Source organism: Chroicocephalus ridibundus, chromosome 1, assembly GCF_963924245.1.
Source record: "Chroicocephalus ridibundus chromosome 1, bChrRid1.1, whole genome shotgun sequence".
Taxonomy (NCBI): domain Eukaryota; kingdom Metazoa; phylum Chordata; class Aves; order Charadriiformes; family Laridae; genus Chroicocephalus; species Chroicocephalus ridibundus.
Window position 1 is genome coordinate 46,445,059 of NC_086284.1, and position 20,184 is coordinate 46,465,242.

A 20,184-nucleotide genomic window follows, 5' to 3' on the forward strand; every position below is an offset into this window, starting at 1 on the left:
GTAATGAGGAAGATTTGGGATATTCAAAAGCAATATTTGGCAAGGGGGGAGGTTCAAACAAAGAGGTAAGGAAAATGGGAAAGTAGAAATACAAGGAAAGCTGAAACAGTATTGAAAGGGGTCAGCAGAGAAGAAGGAATGTCACATGGGAAAGTGAAAATACATTTTCATTCTGAAAATGACCTGAAAAATCCATTTGAGAATCCTGACTAATCACAAGCACCTTTCTGCTAGAAGTCCCATGCAATAATAAATGAGTAACAACAAATCCATAGTACTTACTAAGCGGCAATAAAAATGGAATAACTGATGAGCAAGAGTCAATTGAATAAAAATGCAGAATTTACACGCTGATATATATATATTTAACATTTCTAAGATGTTTTAATGAGAAAAAAGGCAAGAAAAAAACTTTGTAAAATGTATAAAGAATCAGGTGCTTTTCTTTTCCTGGATTTAATCAATTAATACTGTAAGGAATATATGGCCATCATTTTACATGGCATTATACAGATGGATGACCTCATCTTTGAGGAGCTATGGGAACAAATGGAATTGCTTTTCATTAAGAGGAAGGGGGACACGGAGAGGAACAGACAGAAATGCAAAGATAGGATATAGAAGCTCTGGTAGAACAATGCAATTATTCAAGGGTCTCTACAGAAGGATAATGAATAAAAGAAATGGACTTCATGCTGGTCACCACAGTCAATATCATGGGCAAAATAAACGAAGGAAAGACTAAAGAGAAGACATTTTAGTTAAATGTGCTGCAAAGAGAACTCATGTCCCCAGAAAAGAAATAGATGTCCTGCCGTTTGAGGATATTGAAAACTATTTTTAAAAAATCATTAGTTAATTTGAGAGTAGTCTTGAACTGAAACATGTGTCCTATCTATGATTAGCAGCCAGCAGTAATCTCCTCTAAGTCTACAAACATAAACTCATCTAAAACTTAAGATTTAGATAAATTAGGACAAAAAGTCTGATGCAGCTGGAATTGGAAATAAAGACAGAAAATGTGACTGGGGGGGTGACTGAGACTGGTTAAACACATAGATAGAAACACAGAAACCAGGACACTGGAAGACACTGAAAGAGAGCTAGTAATACGAAAAGGTTGGCTGACAGTAACTGAGACTGAAATTGGGGGACCGAGTGATTTGGACTGACTAGAAAAGAACAAGACCCAGTGGTTGAGAATAGAAGGAAAGATGGGGGACAGAACACAGACAGGGCAAGAAAGTCAGGTCAGGTCATCCGAAGTCTCTTAGAAGTAGAAATCTTGACAAGTAACTGGATATGTAGCATATGGATAAAGTATTTTGAGCCAATATCTGGAGGCGTTTGGATCTTGATTAACAAGGACATTAGGTGTAAGAAGTTAAAATTAGAGGCTGGAATTATGACTAGATATAAATAGAAACTTGTATTGAAAGGTGAAACAAAAAAGAGGCAAGAAAGAGATTATAAAATTTGGAAATGGATGCTATGACTGTTACAAAGGCCAGAGATGAGAAAGAAACAAGAATAAGAAAGCTTGATGGAGACACTGTTAAAAGTGATACAGGCTGCAAGACAAATGAAAGGGAGATTCTGTGCCCAAGAGCGTGAAATGTATCCCAAGATTACCTTTATTTATCTCCAAAAGCGTCTGTAAAACCCCCATGGCAAAATGGTCATTCCTTAGACCACACTGTTCATAGTAAGGTATTACAGTTTATCAGTTACTTTGTTAGCTTTATCACTGTGAATCTAAAGATTCAAGGCCATAAGGTTGTCAGATGCCATCTCACAGTGAAACTTCTGACTTTGTAGTTTACTTGTTAAAAATAAAACCCGAGGAAATGGTTACCCAGGACATCATTCAAATGGTGAAGCAAAACACTCGAAATTAAGATTTAACATATGAAAGAAATTGAGATAATCATTCACACCTCTTCTGTAAAGCATGATGTCTAACGAGGAAAGTATTATATATAAACTAGGTATTATATGAAGCATGAGAACACACATTGAGCACTGAAGATAAAGAAAATATTGGATAGATATCCCTTTATTCAACTACATCCTTGTCCCCTGCACTGAATGAGACAGGGTACTGTGAAAAATACAGTATCTAATCATATAATTAAAGATTATATCATGATGCATTCACAAAGACGGTTGAACAAAGGTGCGGAAGACAACCTTAATTCTACCATTTCCTAATTTTGGAATGCTTGACTTTACAGCCTTGATAATGGCCTTTTCCAATAAAGTTTTTGATCTCATTAGAAATACCATCACACATTTTCACATGCTTTTGTCCAAGATTTATACATCAGAAATGGAACCGTGCGCACTAGCTTCACAGAACCACCAAAAGTTCCTTTTCAATGTTGAAGTCCTTCAGATAGCTATCTTTCAAACACAAATACTGCAAGAACGAATCCAGGACTATCATTTGCTGAGATTATTACACTGATTTTGCTTGTTGAAAAATAGATTAAACAAGTTTCAAACCAACACAGAAAACAATTTAGGTGAGGTTTTCAGGCAAATGACTGAAGCTTTATCTAAGCAATTTTTATTAATGTGGAGGGCAGCTGCAGGGCAGCGTTCCCCTAGTACTTAGGCAGCAAAATGCACACACTAGGTTTTTGGTATGGGCAAAGTTAAAATATAATTTCTTTCTCATTCTCCCTCAGTAGCCTTACAACTACATACAGGACTATGCAGTCAGTGCGCTGAGCTGCAGTCGCTTGCTTTCTCTATTCCTGGATCTGCTCAACAACTCCATTTCCTGCCTTGTCCTTTCTGGGAGGGAAAAAGCCAGCTGGCCCTGGAAGCTTTTATGTGCATGGTAGCTGAGTGGCTCTTTTTCTTACATCAGGAAAGCATAGTCGGAAGCCACTTAGCATTACACTTAACTGCGCTGTTAATATAAGCCTACAGAAGAGGTGGAGAACTGGGAAAAGGTGAGAAGGAAAAGTCGGTGGGAAAGGGCTTAGAAAGCATAAGTTCATTTTGCTAAGGGACAGGGAGAGCATGATAACAGACTCATTTGGAGAAAGGCTAGAAGGGAAAAAAAAATATTTGCAGCAGAATAAGGAACTGAGGCATGAAATTTTGATTGATGGACAAAAGGAACAAAATTTGCACTAGAGGAGAATGCGTAATAAGGGGAAAATTGACTGAAAGGGTAGTGTAGGAGAGGAAAACTTTGAGGACAGGTCAAGTGCAAAGGGTCTCTTGGAACACATACAAACATTAGAGGAAAAAAAAGAAAGAAGATAGGCTTGAGAATTCATGGGAACTGAACAGGATGAGAAGACTGTTAGCAGAAAAGGATGGAGGAAAGTAGAACGGTGGCATGTAGAAGTCGGAAATGAACTGGAAGAAAGCAGAAAAGATACAGACTGAGGCAATTGCTAGAAAATAGGAAAGAAATGGAGAACATGAACAAAATAGCAGCCTGAGAGAAGACTTTGGTTAAGCTTCCTGTTCATAGCAGGAGAGCTTTGGGAGAAAAGCACAAAACAATTTGGCAGTGATTTGGGAAAAGGAAGACATGACAGGGACACTATAAAATGAATGGTCAATGGGGAAGACAGAGTAGAAGTAGAAAATTTTTAGATGAGCTTAGATAATGTGTAAAGGGAGTGGTGATTAAATGGAATGAAGATGAATGTACAGGACTTGGGAGGGAAACTACTGGGAGACAGAAAATTGGAAATGTGGGATTTATAGAGGAAAAGAAAAATTAATAATGTAGGCAGACAAATACATGGTAAGTAACCAGATGGGGAAGAAAAAGTCAATGGAAATAAGAAAGTAAAAGCGGCAGTAAATGTCATTGTTCCAGTGCTTAGTAAGAGGTCTGGTAACAAAACAGTATATAAAAGTCAAACATTATCTTTGTATGGTACCTTTTTGTGTGGGATGAGGGGGTCTTGGGAAACCGGATTGGGAGCTAGGCATAGGCATCTAGTGAACCTACAATATGTATGGAGAAGAGGATAATCTGCTTTATTATTATTTTAAACAGAAGCAAGAAAGAAAACATTTAAAACCAGTGTCTACACCAGTCGCTAATAACTTAGTATCTGTTTGCATCTGTTAAAAAATATGTAAGTGTAATTGAGACCCACATTTGGGTTATTTATTACGATTATTTGTTAGCATTTTATGGATATTCCAGCAAATTGTTATCTACCCAGTATTTAAAAAACCCAAACCCAACCCTAAAATATCCTTTATTGCTTCTTTTTATAGTCTCATGTTCCAATTTCTTTTTATTATCTCTCCCATTTTACAAAGGACTTTACATGAACTAAAAGTGAATCTGAATCAGTGATAAAAAATAGAACAGAACATACCCCACTTATTGACAAACGCAATTATCTTTTATGCTTAAATTAGTCCTATTCCTTACTCACAAAAGTGATAGTTAAAAATATCAACATTAAATATAACTTCAAGTTGACAAGTATCCTTTTATTTATAATAGATAGTGGATAAAAATCTGTATTTTTAATTATGACTTCCTTGCATAGTATTTTTTAAACGCTGAAATTACACTTGATAATTCAATTATTTCACTTCCCCACAGAACGCTGCAGCTTTCCTACTTTTGTTTGCTTAGTTATAGAACTGCATAGCATGCTTAATACAGTAAGTTGAAAAAAAAATTAACGGTTGTTGATAAAGAGACTATTACCCCAGACATGCTTTCATACTGAGAAACAGATATATTTTTGAGAGGAATAAGAAAGGCATAAGTATTTCCCTAGTAGGTATTTTTTTCCCAGAACCTGAAACACGAAAGAGATAGTATTATATTCTTTATCAAGGAGTATACTGTATATTCTATATAATAATTCTATAGTGCATACTGGAGTACTTAGAATATAATTTACAGATAAAATGTAAGGACATAATTGAAGTTTTGCAAGATTGGAAAGCCATGGTCTTTGTCACCCTGATGAAAATTTTAAAAAGTGTTGGAAAAATCCCAGTTTCACCCATTGGAAAGCTTTTGTAGAGTTTTGCAGCTAAATTCTCCAAGGAGCCCATCTGTACTGAGCATGCTTTATCCCCGTGCTGCAGGAATGAAGCAGTTCTTTCCCTGCAGCTCTCTCTCCTCATCCCTGCAAACAACTGCCGTGCTAAATACTGAAATAAGAACGGAGAAATTGTCTTTGCGCTTCTCTCAGTGCTTCTTTCCCTGATATCCAGGCCGATGCAGAAGAAGAAACAGAATGTATACTGAAAGCAGTAGGGAGCATAAGCTTGATGAGGAGGTGGCTGGCGAGGGGTGGGGGGGAAGAAGAGAATAGAGACAGAGATGTGGTACCAAATAGGGAAGGCTGGTAACAGGGAATGTCAATGCGACATGGACTCTCGAAATGGTTGGACGAAAGGAGGCAAGAGCAAGGGTCAGACAGAGACAGGAGGCTGGGGGTCACTGAGAAGAGAAAGAGCTTGTAATTAGAGAAATAATCAGGGTGGCATGAGACTGAGCTCAGAAGAGAACGCTGGAGGAATGTTAAGTTAGGGAAAAAGAAGCACAATGTAATGCAGAGCAAGGAAAGGGTGAGATTAGCCATTGGCAAAAGCTGGAATTGGAGTGAGGAGGAAAAAAATAGGAAGAACTGGGACACAGATAGACAGGGATATGTGCTAAGGGGGACACAGAGAAAAGGGAATTTATGGTGAAAAGGAATCCTCCTTCCAATGTTGGAAGTGAACACAAAAAATCCTGACACTTAGCCTTACTTGTCTGCCATTAACTATTTCTTGAACTACTTCTGAAACCTGTCAGCCTGTAATAGCTGTTCCACAACAACAAGCTCCTGCAGTTACATCTGTGTTGTAGGGTTACATACAGCAGTAGATCTAAAAGTTCTGAATTGCTGTATGACAGTTAAGCTGTATATATTAAATGATAAGAAATTGCAACTCTATTCCTTGCTTCTTTTTTCCTTTTCCTTAAGAAAACTCTATTTGAATTATATGTTAAGACTGCAAAGTAGAGACAGGAAATGTCAGAATTAAGGTTGCCTTTGCAATGTGATCCAATACCACTACCAGAATATATCATGGTCCAGTCTTTAATTAAATAATCATCTGTGGGTTGTTTGGGCTTTTTTCCTTGCACCGCCTTGGACAGGTGAATCAAGGAAACCGAGCATGTTGCTTGTAAGTCCTTGATTTCCCTTATTGCAGAAATGGAAATATATGAAATGAACATAAGTAGGCAGAGGATAGCTGGAAAAGAATGCATAACCATGATTAAAAAGTCCAAGCGTAGTATCCTATGTAGTGTGGGATAAGTCCTTTAGAAGACATATTTCTAAATACTCAGTAATTATGTGTTGCTCATTTTATAAATATCCAGCTTGGTATCTCAGCCCATAAACAAAACCGAATTCAACAGGAACAATGATTTCAAATACAGTGAATACATTTGCCAAAAATGCAAAGTATCCCGAAAAAAAGAGGTCCCAGCTACTCAAAAGTTAAGCAATTTGTCACCTTAATCTTTCTGTGACTCTCTTTCCCAGCTTTCAAATGGGAATACTCCAAACTTCACTTTCTTGTGGGAATGCTCTGAAGATAAAGTAATTAATGCTTGCAAAGAGCTCAGATACTGCAGTGACTAGTGTAATAGAATGGCAATGGCCTCCCAAGAAATTAGAAGTCTTTGCACCAAACAAAATAACAAAAATGACTGGATTATAACAAAATGACATAATGACTGGATTCTTACTAAATGTATTGCGTCAAATGGTGCTTTGAACAAGGCATACAGATTATGGTAAGGAAAGTAGGATTCTGGAATAACAAACCTCACAGCATGTACCCACTTCCCAGGCAACGTTTAATCTGGCATACTCCAACTTCTGAGTAGGACTTTGCAGACCTAACGTGCTTTAAATCTAAATGGTTTTGTTTGTAGACGTGTGTTTGTCCTACATAAGAACTTATTGCCTCTCTTGTATTTGTTTATACGCTCAATACATTAAAAGCTTGTTGACTTTTTATTCTGTTGTTACAGCCTCCTTGTGGTACACCAGTAACAACTCTTCAGGAGTTAGAAAAAGGGATTAAATAACACACAGAAGATGTCAAATGATACTGTTACGATGATTGACTTCGAAATGCAAAATAAAGGCAATTGAGAATGATTACTGGAGCTAATCATTTTAGGCTTGCCTCTGAAAAATGCACCTTCATTTACAATTGAAAACAAATGCTATTTTTGCTGTTTAGTATTCATGTAGGTAGATTTAGCCTGTTGACTAGAGAAGACATTATAACACAAATACTATCTTAAAAACTTGCTCTTTACTAATACCTTGGTGTTTGCAATATATATAAATACACATTTAGATTCACAGGGGAAGTAATATGGCTCTCTTCAGTATTTCATGTATGAATTTACTCAGCAGATTTGTTTTATTAAAACGTAAATAATGGGATATGGTAAATGAAAAATCCAAGAAGGGAATAAACAGATTATTTATCGTTAATGCTCAGAGTAGCTTATTGAAACATTCCTTTCAGTAACTGCCACTGAATATTAGCTATGAAATTCTCATCATGTCTTGAATGTTACCTATTAGGTTTAGCCATTTGTATAGTTAAAAGGCTCAAAATGTTTCAAATATACCTTAAAAACATTGTTATCTCAAATCTAACTACACATATTCACAAAAGCTGCATTCAGCATGTCTGAGATTCAACCCAATATTGCTTCAGATTAATTATTCTTCTTTAATTGCTATGTATAAACAGAAATGACCTATTAATTTAAAGAAAATCTATCAGCACAGAATGTATTCTCTCTTATAAACAAGCAAGATGAACTTGACCTTGTTTGAACTTGTTTTGATGTGGCCCAGATGGTAGGCTACATGCTTGAATAGCAGTCTAAAGCTGAGGAAAAACTCATATAGCAAGATCTAGATTTATAGCCTTTTGCAAATTCCTACCTTGTATTGTCCTTTCAGCATCTGTTCTGCCCCCGCTGCGGTCAGCTTCTATCTCTGGGGTCAGAGAGTCTAGAAACACAGAAAGGTAAGACTGACACATATTTCATTTGATTCTTATAGCCCTTTTTACAACCTGTTACTCCAATGCTGAATTACAATACAATCAACCTTTGTCAGTTTTTTTAATGTTGAACAATGACTGGAGGCCAGGACAATTTTTTGTTAGACTAGGAAGATTAATGAGCAATAGATTTTTCAAGCATAAAGGGGGGGGAGAAAGAGAAGAAGAAAAAAAATTGACTTCTCAAGCTAATAATATAAAATTGTCCTAGTTTGGACATTCTCTCCAGTGAGTTTATTTGCACATACTATATAAAGTAACAAAACAATAAAGAGAGAGGCATCACTTGAATGAAGGAAAGAAAAGAGATTTTCTTCTTTCTCCTTCCCATCATGTTATAAATTTTCAATATAACAAGCTTCTTTTGGCACTCAAATTGAAAGTTAATGACACAGAGGCAAAAATTGGTTTCTTACCATTTAGGACCCTGAGACTATCTGTTGAAGCTGCCTGTTTCAGTGTCTGTTCTGCTTGCTCCCGTCGCTTAGTCTCAAATTCAAGTGCTTCCTGCAATTTCCTTTTTGCCTTCTTTTCCTTCTTTAGCCTTTTCTGAATTATTGCTAGGAAAAAAGAAAATCAGTGTACTCAAATTCGGATCTGAAACCCGTCTACATTATTTCCTATTAAGAGTTCCAAGAAATGCTACAACTGCAACAGTTCATATAAATCGATTAATTATACAATACCAATGTAAATCACTTGAAATTTGCTGGAATCGCACTGGGATACTCTAAGAGCTACTGTTCTATACAATGGTACTGAAAACTGAAGTGATGTTCAGCTAAAGCTTTTTTTATTTTATTTTTTATTTTTATAAACAGATGAGAATCTGTGAGTGTCCAAATCAGAAAACCTTGGAACCGGCAATTAAATTTACTTTTTGCATCACCTGACGTAGATATGCCTCTGTCTCTGGAGGAGAGGTGTTTTTTTTCGGGATTAAGTCCACCACTTTGTTATTCCCCACATTTATTGCACACAGCGCACACATGGTGATGAAGTTGTCTCCTGCCTGCCTGCCTGCCTGCAGCTTCTCTCCCACAAGAGGGAGATCTGGTTGCTTGGGTGCCTGGGCTGCAGGAGGAGCTCATCCTGCTGTGGTCTTCATTCCTTAGGGAAAGGCCCTGAGCTTTCTAACTCCCCTCCAAGCTACTGCCTCCTGCAAGCCGTCTGACCTCTTGGTGCCCGGTCTCTTCCTCGTATTTATTTCTTATCCACGTTTCCCTTTGTCTTTCACTTTTATCTTTCTTGCTCTCTGTTGGCTCCCTTCCCACCAGCCAACTAGCCTTGAAGAACTCGCAGCAAATCCTTTATGGTGCTGGGTCCCCCAGGCAAGTAAATATTACTTTTCTTTGTCAGATGTGAGGGAAATATTAGGAAAGGAAGGAATATTTTAAAATTAAGCATTTGAAGGCCCTAATTTAGAAAAATGTTTTCCTCGTGTCTCTTCAGTTCAAATTTGACAAGGAAAAGGATTGCACGATCAGGGTGTAAGAAGGGGATCACAAAACAGTTGTTTTAAAGAAACTTCATCGCAGTTTTCTTTTCTAGGTAAGACTTGTATGATTCCTAACTGAAGGAACATATCACAGGTTATGTTCCTGATGAAAAAGGGTAATGTGAACCAATTTTTCTACTCGAAAAAAGCCAAAGTGATCCTTTAAAGAAATCACGTAAGGTCGTAGAGCGTATCATTATCTCCCCGCCACACCTCAACCTTTCTTACACAGCACATTTAGGGTTTTCAAGGATGTGCATTTAAGAGGCTTATTTTCCATGTGATCTTCCTGGATAACCCTCTCCTGGAGTCTATTATTTTTACACTCAGTAAAAAATTATTTACTAAGCCACTAACTAAAGAATTCTTTACCCGCAGTTGAAAAATTATCCTTACCAAACCCATCCTTATCTAGCCCTGTTATCTCACTCCAAAGTAACCTCTGGTACACGCCTAGGGATGAACGCTGGAAAAGGTAAAAATGTACTTCCACCACTTCATCCTCCGATTTCCAGTAGTCTGTGATGGTGGTATCTTTCACAAAATGCAAATAATGAAACTTTCAAAGGGAACCGTCATTGTTATTACTATTTAATGTATTTGCTAAGAATAACCACTTTTGGGGTGATCTTGGATATTTTGTGTTGCTATACAGAACTGTTCAGACACAAAATGAAAATAAGCACATACCCTGTAGTCAGAATAGCTACATAATTTACGTCCAAGACTTTGGAATTTTCATTCTTTCTCATTTTGTATAGTACCAACTATTTTACAGGCTAATTAGCTTATACTATCAAAGAACATCTAGTATCTATACAAAGGCTAAACTAAATACATTTTGAATCATTGCACGGTTTTAATGTTTTCATTATAAGTACTTGGAAAGTGATTGCAATAAATGAGAAGGAAACATATGTTGCTTTCTGAATTAAAATGTCATCATGGCTGACACATTGTAGATGTGACTACAGCAGTCAGAGCCAGAATTAGCAAGCCCTTACTGTGTAGCTGCTCACAGAAGAGATATTATCCTACTTTCACTAGTTGATGAGACACATCCTACAGCCTTAGGAATCACTAATTGGAATATTTACAAAGAAGGAAGGAAACAGTACAGTAAATAAGCAGCTCTCTAGAACATACAGCAGCAGCAGTGAATTTCATGTTCCAAAAAATGGCAAAAATATTCAGATGTAGCCACTAAAGAAAAAGATGTTTGACTTGTGTTCACATGACGAGCAAAAGATGGATGTCACCTGATGCTGAAGGTCCCATTCATCTAATGGTTTTTGACCTGTATGTGACACAGTGATTCGCGTTTCTATGCTGTAGCTTTTACGTGTATTTCAGGTTTTTTGTATGGCATCTCTTAACTTAACCGGGATATGGTACACTTCTCCCATCTTGCTTGTGCTTCCATTCAGGCATGTGAAACTGTCTTTCATACACGGAACTTGCTATTTGGAAAAATAATAGTAGGTAAAGCCTCCTAGGTATTTTTCTACTTTTAATTGAAGAATAAATTCTCCCAATAATTACAATCTGGCCTTACTTTTTCTCTCCTACTTGGATCTGTTCATTTTTGAAGAATAACCCGTTACTTTTCTTTCTTTTGTACAGAAGTATCCACTAGCAGTGACAGTCATTCTCATTATATTTGATTTGCTGCATACCACCATTAAGTGTTCAAATCCATTCCTCTTTGGTCTGACTCTTTTACCAGCGCAGTATCATCATTAGAGGGATACATATAAAAAAGCAAGTAATGCATCGTGCTGAAAATGATTTCAGTACCCTGAACAAAATAAGTGACTATCCCGTGCTCCTTACAACTTTGAGTGAAATTCATTTTGTTTAATTTTAACTGCTCAAAACATATGTGTCTAGTCCAGCCTAGTCAACTATGTTCCCTCTGGAGTTAAAGGGAAGAGAAAGAAGTCCTTACGTTGACCCCACCTACCTGTCTGAGAACAGGATATACGAATCTCTCTTTATTGACCAGAAAGGGAACTTATATTAGCTTAAATGAGGTGCTTAACTTCTAGAGGGCAAAACTCAAGCACGGTCAGATGGGTCTCCCCCCAACCTCTTCTGTTGCGCCTGTGATTCCCTAACTCTAAAAAGGAATATATATTTGAGCAGCTGTGAGACACAGAGGTAGAAGGACATGAAGAATAACCGAGGTCTTTTACAAAACTACTTTAAAAGTGTAAGTAGTGCAATTGTACTGAGCAAAATAGGCCAGCTGTGGAAAAGGGGATGATTCATTGCACAGTTGTGATAATTGTTAATAGTAATTGTCCTTAAAAATGTATTCTCAAAAGTTAAAAAAGGGAAATTAATGATGTGACAGCCCTACCCTTTAATTGGTCAAGGCATGAAACAGGATTACATTGTGTACTTACTGGTAGAAAGTTAAAGGTATAATGATACTGGGTGTGAATCCAAGCGTTCTCGGGATTCCCTATTTAGCTGGTTCCCAGAAAATTAAATTGGACAAGAAAAGAGTTATAACTCTAGCCCTGCAAAAATACATATCTGACTTGTCATGGTCTGTGTTAAACAGCAAGTGAGCCCCAGAGGTTAACTGTCCCTTGCAAAGTAATTAGACGCTATTAAAGGCCAAGACATACATATACAGAAAAATGGAGCCATAAAGCAAGATGGGAACATGCTCATAATGCAAATAGTTAATGCAAATCACTGTAAACTGCCTTACCTTTACTATCAATGTTTTAGAATGTTGTACTGAAACAACATAATGAAATTATTTTAAAATCTTTAACATGTATATGCTTTACAGTGTGCTGATTTTAATGTTTGAAATGCTACTAATGTTACTGCCTTATCAAGAAGAACCTTAGCTGTTCCTTGTACAAACATGTGTTTCATCTACTATGCATTATAAAGGACTTAAATATTACTATTACCTTTATATTTATTACATACAGTTTGCCTAAATGCGCAATATATGACCTTAGCACACAAGAACAGACACAGGCGTTCCTAAAACCTTGCAAATTCTTAAATTTGATAGAAGTTGTCCTTGCATTAAGTAGCTATCCTTTTTTCAGGATGATCACAACCTGCCATAACAGCACCTATGGTATTTATAACTGTGTTGTGTATTACTGATGTAACAAGTAATATCCAAGAAAAACGCTGAGAAAGAGGAAGGTTCTTGTTTTAAATCTCATAAAGATCCTATGCAGAATCAGGCAGGCTGTAAAACTTCCTGCATTGCAGTCAGCTTGGACGTAACGTGAGGTAAAGGGGAAACGTTTTGATCAAACACAGGTGTTTGATAAAAAATTAGGTTTCCTAAGGAAATAAATTACAAGGTGTTTATGTCTGCTCAATTAAGATACCTCTGTTCTTCTGCTCCACGGCCAACTGTTTTTCAAGAGTTTCCCTCAGTTCTCGTTCCCTGAAGAGCTCCATCTTCAGCTCTGTCTTTTCCAGTTGGACCTGCTTCTCTTGAGCTCTGGCATTGTCTATAGCAACCTTTAGTAGACCCTGTTCAAAGATAAAGTTGGATAATGTTTGAAGAACGTTAGAACAGCTGAAACAATACACAATTTCTGTTATTCTTCCTTGATTAGGCATGTGAGATTGTACAATTGAAATAATCCTGTTATTGGGTCAGAGCCTCCCAATTATCAACAGAAAATTTTTACTGGAATTTATTTTAACAGGTGGGCAAAAATCTGTAAAAACGTGGCAGTCAAGTTTTCCAAGAAAACACAAACACCTTTGACTGTGTATATAACTAATGTGAAAAAGTTACAGAGATAGATTTAGTCTTTGTAACAGATAAAAGAGACAAACCTACATCAGGCATTTGCCTGTGACTGAAACAAAAAGCTGTCCCCTTGAAAAAGAATTGGCAGTCTCACAATCGCATCACCCACAGAATGGCACAACTCAAGCAAATGGAAATTATCAAAAGGAGAAAGGCTGTTTTAAAAGCTTGCCTTTTTGCTCCTTATTGTTGTTAATTGTTATTATTTTCAAATATTTTCATATTCCATATGGTTTCCAAGGAAAATAGGGTTATCGGGATGCTAAGCAGCGGATAGTCACAAAGCAGGAAGATATCTCTCTTTTAAAAAGTCTGTTCCCTGATCTTTGACAATTGTTATCTCACAGCAGAAAACAAAAAGCAATCATCTCTCAATTTCTTGACCAGGGACGGTTGAAATAAACTCTACCTTTTTTTGTTGTTATTGTATTCAGGAAATAATGTTTCAATCTATTCTAAACTTTTCTTGAGAATTTCAGCTTCACCGTTCCTTCTTTTTTGCAAGGAAACAGGAAGATGCCAGCATAGCTAATAAGTAGATAGTGTAGGACAGTGAGATAGAGTATGAAAGACAGGAGGTGAAACAGGATTCAAATAAATGAACATGGGAAGAGGAAAGATTTCCTTTTCCGTTTTCCAGAAGCCTGGCCATCAGGATTGTAGGTCTACACCTGAATCTCTCCCCTTGAAACTATCATAATAGAGTAGATAATTAAGCATGGATATGCACATATGAACCTCCATGGATTCAAACCTAACTCTTCTGTATCCTAGGCAAGTCTCCTGACAACTTAACTGTAGAGATAATTTGACCCAACAGAGATTTAATTACTGATATAAAGCAAAACAATGCCAACAGGAGAGACTGGAGAGTACTCCCCAATAGCTCTGTTAGGGGAGCTTTCAGCTAACAGACAAAAGGTTCACATGCACAACCCAGTTTCAGAACAACCATACTATAGACGTGAAATCATGTCCCCCAACTGCCAAGTAAGCTTCCTCACCCCTCAGGCACACTTCCTAAATTGGATTCTGGGTTGCACATTTTTTTTCCCTAAAATTCTTTGAAATATCTCCAAAAAAGAATGGAAAAAGAAGCCAGCATGAGGATACTTGAGAAATGGAAAAAAGTATTTTTCAGGAGTGTAAGTCTGCACATTTATCCCACTAGTCTTCCCAATGCCTGCTTTGAAATTCATGTCCTTCAAACTCCTCTTTTAAGCTTGCTTTCAGAGACTGCTATTTTCAGTACTCCTCATCCTCATTCTTAACTAAATTGTTGCCTCAAGTGTTGTCTCATTCAGAGCTTAATCTTTGCAGCTCTATTACACTTCAATCTATTAAAGTCCACAGGAGCTGAAAGAACTCAACACCTTCCAACTGCAAGGCCCAGATGGTCACTATAATGATATACGCTACATAAGTATAGAACTGCTTTAAAAGACCCAAACACTATGCTAAAATAGCTAAACCGCAAAGGTATTTTGTGTTGAACGTTAAACCTGAATGACTGCTAAACATATAAAGCTAAATATAAAGCTCTACAGACATATGCAACCTCCCCTCCATATTATCCTGTGCTTACAACCATCATAAAGTACATTTTCTATATGGGATACATTTGAAATAGTAAGAAATTCAAGTAGGAGTTGTTTATCAATACCCGATTCTGGTTTTCATCTGAACTCTAGAATATTTTAATCGCCTCCAATTCATCACTTACTGGAATATGTGATTCATCCAAATCACTAATAAACCAGATCAAGTGAAATTTCACGAAAAGTATTTGTTGATGAAAAGTGTATTGTCAAATAAGTTTAAAGCTGCAAACACCCTCCTCCCGAATTCTTACAATCCATCTTGTTTAACAATAAAATCAAGCTGCTAAAGCAACTGCCATCTTTACTCAATTCAACTACATTAATGTACATGTTTTCTTCTTCATCAGGAACAAACAATTAGTAACAAATGAAAGAGATCATTACATCAAGTGCCCTTTTAGATCACCCCAATTAAAACTTTAGTTTAGCTGTATTTTAATTCTAAGATACCAAATTCTAATTTTCTGCTCTGATTGCTCTTGTTGACTTATCTTTGAAAGATGTACTCTCAGTGCAAAGCCTAGAGATTATTTAGCAAGATGCCAATGTTGGCACCACTTAATGTGTTGATTGGTTGTATTATCAGTAGCAGTTTAAAATAAATTACTATTAAACTATTATTGTCCTTGGCTGACAAAACACAATATTTTGGTGTTCTTTAAACATGAAACAATCATTATGAATAAACACGGAGAATAATGCTAGAGTGTAACACTGATGTGTGTAATTTTATATTAAGAATTGCTGCAAAGTATGAAGCTGCTAAAAGCATATTACATTTTCTACTGAATTTCTACACCATACTTCCTCCCCCAACCTTTCCTTTTTTTATACTTGCTGCTAACGTAGCTAATGGTAATACATTACCTATTGCTGCTGATTATGTCTGAAAAATATTAGCTTTTTGGAGCCAAGACCCACTAGGGACTACTTATAAGCTACACAAAATTAAGTTTCATTTTTAGAAGTTAAATCAGTGCACATCAGTAGGCGTCCAAAGTGAAAAAAAATCTGCACTAGAGCCAAACTGATGCATATGCAAAAGTGCTGTTGCTGCCAATGACAGCTCTACTGCAAAAATACTGGAAACATTCAATATCTCCCTGTATTTAATGCAGAAGGGGGTGAGAAAAAACAACTAAAAAGTACAGCATCTAAAAATCATTCGTGCCCCTTGGAACAGGAATAGCAATTTCAGAGTTGCATGAAATTCTATTAATTCTCCCAGTGGATCAGCTGTAAAAGATTATACAAAATACAGTATGTCCAACTTGTATTTGCTATGGCTAATCCTCTAACCTGATATTAAATCAATATGCTGCCAATGACAATGGGAAATGCAGTGCAACACAGGACATTAACAAAAAGAAAATATTTCCCTTTAGGGAAGGTCAGATGTTATGGAGGCTGGATAATGATAATTGTAGTGAACATGCTCAGGTTCCAGATTTGTTTTTAATACAGTATGGCTCTATCTGGAGCCAGGCTTTAAATATGGCATGCCGTTCTTTTCCTCTGTGTCACTGTTAATAATTTTTTCTTTTTTTTATTATTTCAACATAATGTAAAAAATGGATATTTTCCCCCTGGAGATTTATAGATCATTCTGATTTGGTTTGTTTAATTTAATGCACTTGCTTTAATATTTTCCACTGATAAATTCTTCAGAAATGTTGCAAATAAAAAGTTAAGTTGATATATGGTTGTTGTTTCTGCCCATTTTCTGATGTATCCGAAAGCACCATGGCGTTAGGGCAGTCTACAGATCCTATAGAAACTAAACGTATATCAAACCTCAACTCAGCCTTAATGCCAGTATTAACCATCATTATTTTTAAAAAATGCGAATAACGTGTTGCCTATTTTGAAAGGGGTGGAGGGGAAGGTATACAGCAGCTCTTCCTCGTTCTAGCTACATCTACAGTGTGTTCCACTTAACACAATTTAGTTAGCTACACAGCTATATGTGACATCAAGATGGCCCTACTAGCTAGTCCAGTGGTCTATCTAAAAGATCATCTCCTGTTTCCAACAATCATCCACAGTGAGTGAAAAAGGAAAACTAGAAGAACAAGGCATGCACTCGGTGAAGCTTTCCTAGTCAATCCTCCCAGCTTCCAGAGATTGGTAGCTCAGGGGCTTCCTTTTGCAATATTAGCTATTCATGGTGAAAACACTTTCAAATAACATCGCTTCTTTTTAGTCAGGAAATTAGATATAATTCGTATGCTCTCATCTCATCATTAAAACTATCTGTTGAAAGGCTTGCAAAAAAAATCAATATATAGCTTTTTAGTTAACTTTGCTTGACAGGTAAATTTTGGAATATTTGGTATTTGTAACTGACTACTGACTTAGTAATATAAGCAAAGTAACATATCACGGCTTGACCATCTCTACAGATGGCTCCAGAAAGACAGTTCTGTAATATCTCAGACTGAATATCTCCATCGCAGATAAAGGCATATTGCACAAGTATAAATGACATTTTTCCATTAACATTTTCTGAAAAATAAAATCATTCTCCTGAATTTTAGTGGAAGATAAATACAATAACATGAAGTAAAACTGTGTTTTTTAGTTTATCTAGTGTTTGCAATATTTTTCGCTTGTGTATTTAGTTGTATATGGTAACAGTGCAGGAGACTCACAGCAACAAAGACAGCAGTTTGCTTTGTTTTCATAGGGGAATTTAGTTTGTAATCAGGCATTTTTTTATTAATATCAATGGGATACTTGCAACTTATTTTACATATGTCTTTAAAAATACTTAGCAACAAGATTGTGTCAAACAATACAGTCTTGATAGAAAAATACAGCTACGAGAGTGCAACCAATTCATCCCTTAGATATTAATGGAAATTCAGCTTGGGGACAGTAAAGATTCAGAGTCTAAAAACTTAAAATAACATTACTATTACCCACAAATATTGTAGTATCACGAAAGGCTGTGCCTGTAACATATTTTGGCATAATTGGGCCATGTCTCAAAAAAAAGTGAACTTATGCAAGGGGTATGGAAACATCTTTAGCCTTCTCACTAGCACCCACACAGCATTTAGCTGTGACCCACCTTCCATCACCCTTCATCCTCTCTGCAGCTGCACACAGACTTCCAGCACTTAATCTGGAAGAAATCAACAAATATACATTGGGAAGGAAGAGACATATCACTTAATTTAAGCTCTCTGGGGAAATTTATTTTCTCTTCCTTTTAGATGTGCAGATATACATGTGAATAAGAAAAATATGTCCCCAATCTCATTTCTTTATTTTACGTGTGCATTTGTGTAATTATATTTGGTTATAGCTTATTATTTGCTTTTCAGCAGTCCCTAGCAAGAAATAAACATTGTTTGTTCTGGGTACCGTATATTGTTATTATCTCCTCTTTAAACGTACAAATAATTAAACTTCGTTTTTTTGTTTCAATAAGTATTTATGGAGAAATAAGAAAAATATAAATGATATACAAAAGGAAATAAACCTAACTAGCAGCCCCTGGTGACAGCGATACCAAATAGGCTTGTCCAACGTTTGCCTAAAATTACAAATTAGCGATTAGGGGATATCCCTTTAATTTCAGTATGGCCGGAAGACAAAGACTCGCTTGTATTTAGTGGCCAATTTTAAAGGATGACTCAGACTTCTAAAAGGTAAGTAAGCAGAGTTAGGCACCAAGTTCAATCACCTAAGCTTTTCAACACCTGCAAGACTTTTGTTTTCAAATATCAAAAGCGTTTAGAAATTTTTGCTCACATACCCAAAAGCGCTGTCCCCATGGCAAGGCTTAGGATCCTCCTCACCCTGACAAAGGTCAAAATTAGAGCTCCCAGTGCCCACAAAGTTCCCTGATCCTGTTCTATTTTAAACCAGGACAGACTCCACAACTTCTGGAGGCACCCAAGATCTATATTAGGCAGATCCTTCAGATCCTGTGCTTCACAAAACTGAATATACACAACAGGATCGGAGCACAGATACCTACCATCACATCCATGTATACTGGTGTGGACAGAGGCTGCTCGCCTATGTATTCGTGTGACCATCCTATCCCTAAAATATAGGCAACCTCCACTACCACATGTGGCAGTTTGTGCATGCACCCCAGTCCCATGACCTAATGAAGACGTACACTTGCATTGCACAAGCGGACATATACGCCTTCTGTGAAAGGACACAACTGTATTTTCATCGTGCATGACCCTGGGGAAAAAAGAACAGCGTTTACCGAAAGCACTCATCTAGCCTTTGGCTAGATTTCTGCTATCTTCTGTTTCAAAAGCACCTTAGTACTGGAGGCAGGGAACGGACTGTAGGCCGTTTCCAGATCTTTTCAAGAAAGTCAGATCTGCTCCATTGCTGGTAACCTCTATCCATAATGCTAGACTAGCTGGAACAAGATGATGAAGGGTCTTACTGCTCCACCTCCCCTTTGAATATACACCTTGGATATTAGGACAAATTTTTACACTGAAAGGGTTATCAAGCATTGGAACAGGCTGCCCAGGGAAGTGGTTGAGGCACCGTGCCTGGATGTATTTAAAAGGCAGGTAGACACAGTCCTTAGCGACATGGTTTAGTGATGGTTTTTGTCAGTGTTAGGTTGAAGGTTGAACTAGATGATTTGAAAGGTCCCTTCCAACCTAGGCAATTCTATGATTCTATGATTCTACTGAAAGGGATGTAAAATTTATCTGGACCAAAGGAGAGCAAAGAGGAATTTGCCCAGTGACAAGAGTCCTTCTGACCCATGTACTAAATGCATCATGGGTTTCGGGTAATCCTTAGGCATTTCCTAACAAAGTCACAAATGATACTGCAAGCAGGGACCATAGCGCGGAATTTCTTCTTTCCACAAATCCCATTAACGAGTTCGAACTTGTAGCCAAATTCCTAAAACTGTTCTGAGAGTGTCAGTATCACAGTCTCTAACTCATCTGTGGGCCTGGGGTAGCCCCCTCTCATTGCAAAAATATGGAAACCATTTTGAATGGCATTGATTAGAGGAACTGCCACTATTGTGCACAGGTTATTGTAATAGACTCTACTGTTTTAAAGAGAACACTTAACTTTTTCTACACAGGTGGGAAAATCAAACTAGCTTTTTAAAACTTTTTTTATGAAGTGGTTTTCTAATGTTGTCCTGATAGAGATTAAATCTATGGGGGGAAAAAATG

The 20,184-nt window shown here is 37.0% G+C and overlaps 1 protein-coding gene across 6 annotated transcripts in view; it reads right to left on the reverse strand.

The window, feature by feature from the left end:
• Window positions 1-20,184, reverse strand: part of DACH1 (dachshund family transcription factor 1) — a 364,758-nt gene that overhangs the window by 28,498 nt on the left and 316,076 nt on the right. For 4 of the 6 annotated variants that reach the window (XM_063335421.1, XM_063335411.1, XM_063335390.1 and 1 more), the window contains 3 exons: window positions 12,970-13,117; window positions 8,517-8,660; window positions 7,980-8,048 (listed from right to left, as the gene is read on the reverse strand). In XM_063335421.1, the coding sequence (XP_063191491.1) occupies window positions 7,980-8,048; window positions 8,517-8,660; window positions 12,970-13,117 (361 nt within the window). Of the gene's footprint in view, window positions 1-3,911; window positions 3,979-7,979; window positions 8,049-8,516; window positions 8,661-12,969; window positions 13,118-20,184 lie in introns of all 6 variants that reach the window. The other 2 variants (XM_063335431.1, XM_063335400.1) reach the window with 1 other exon arrangement.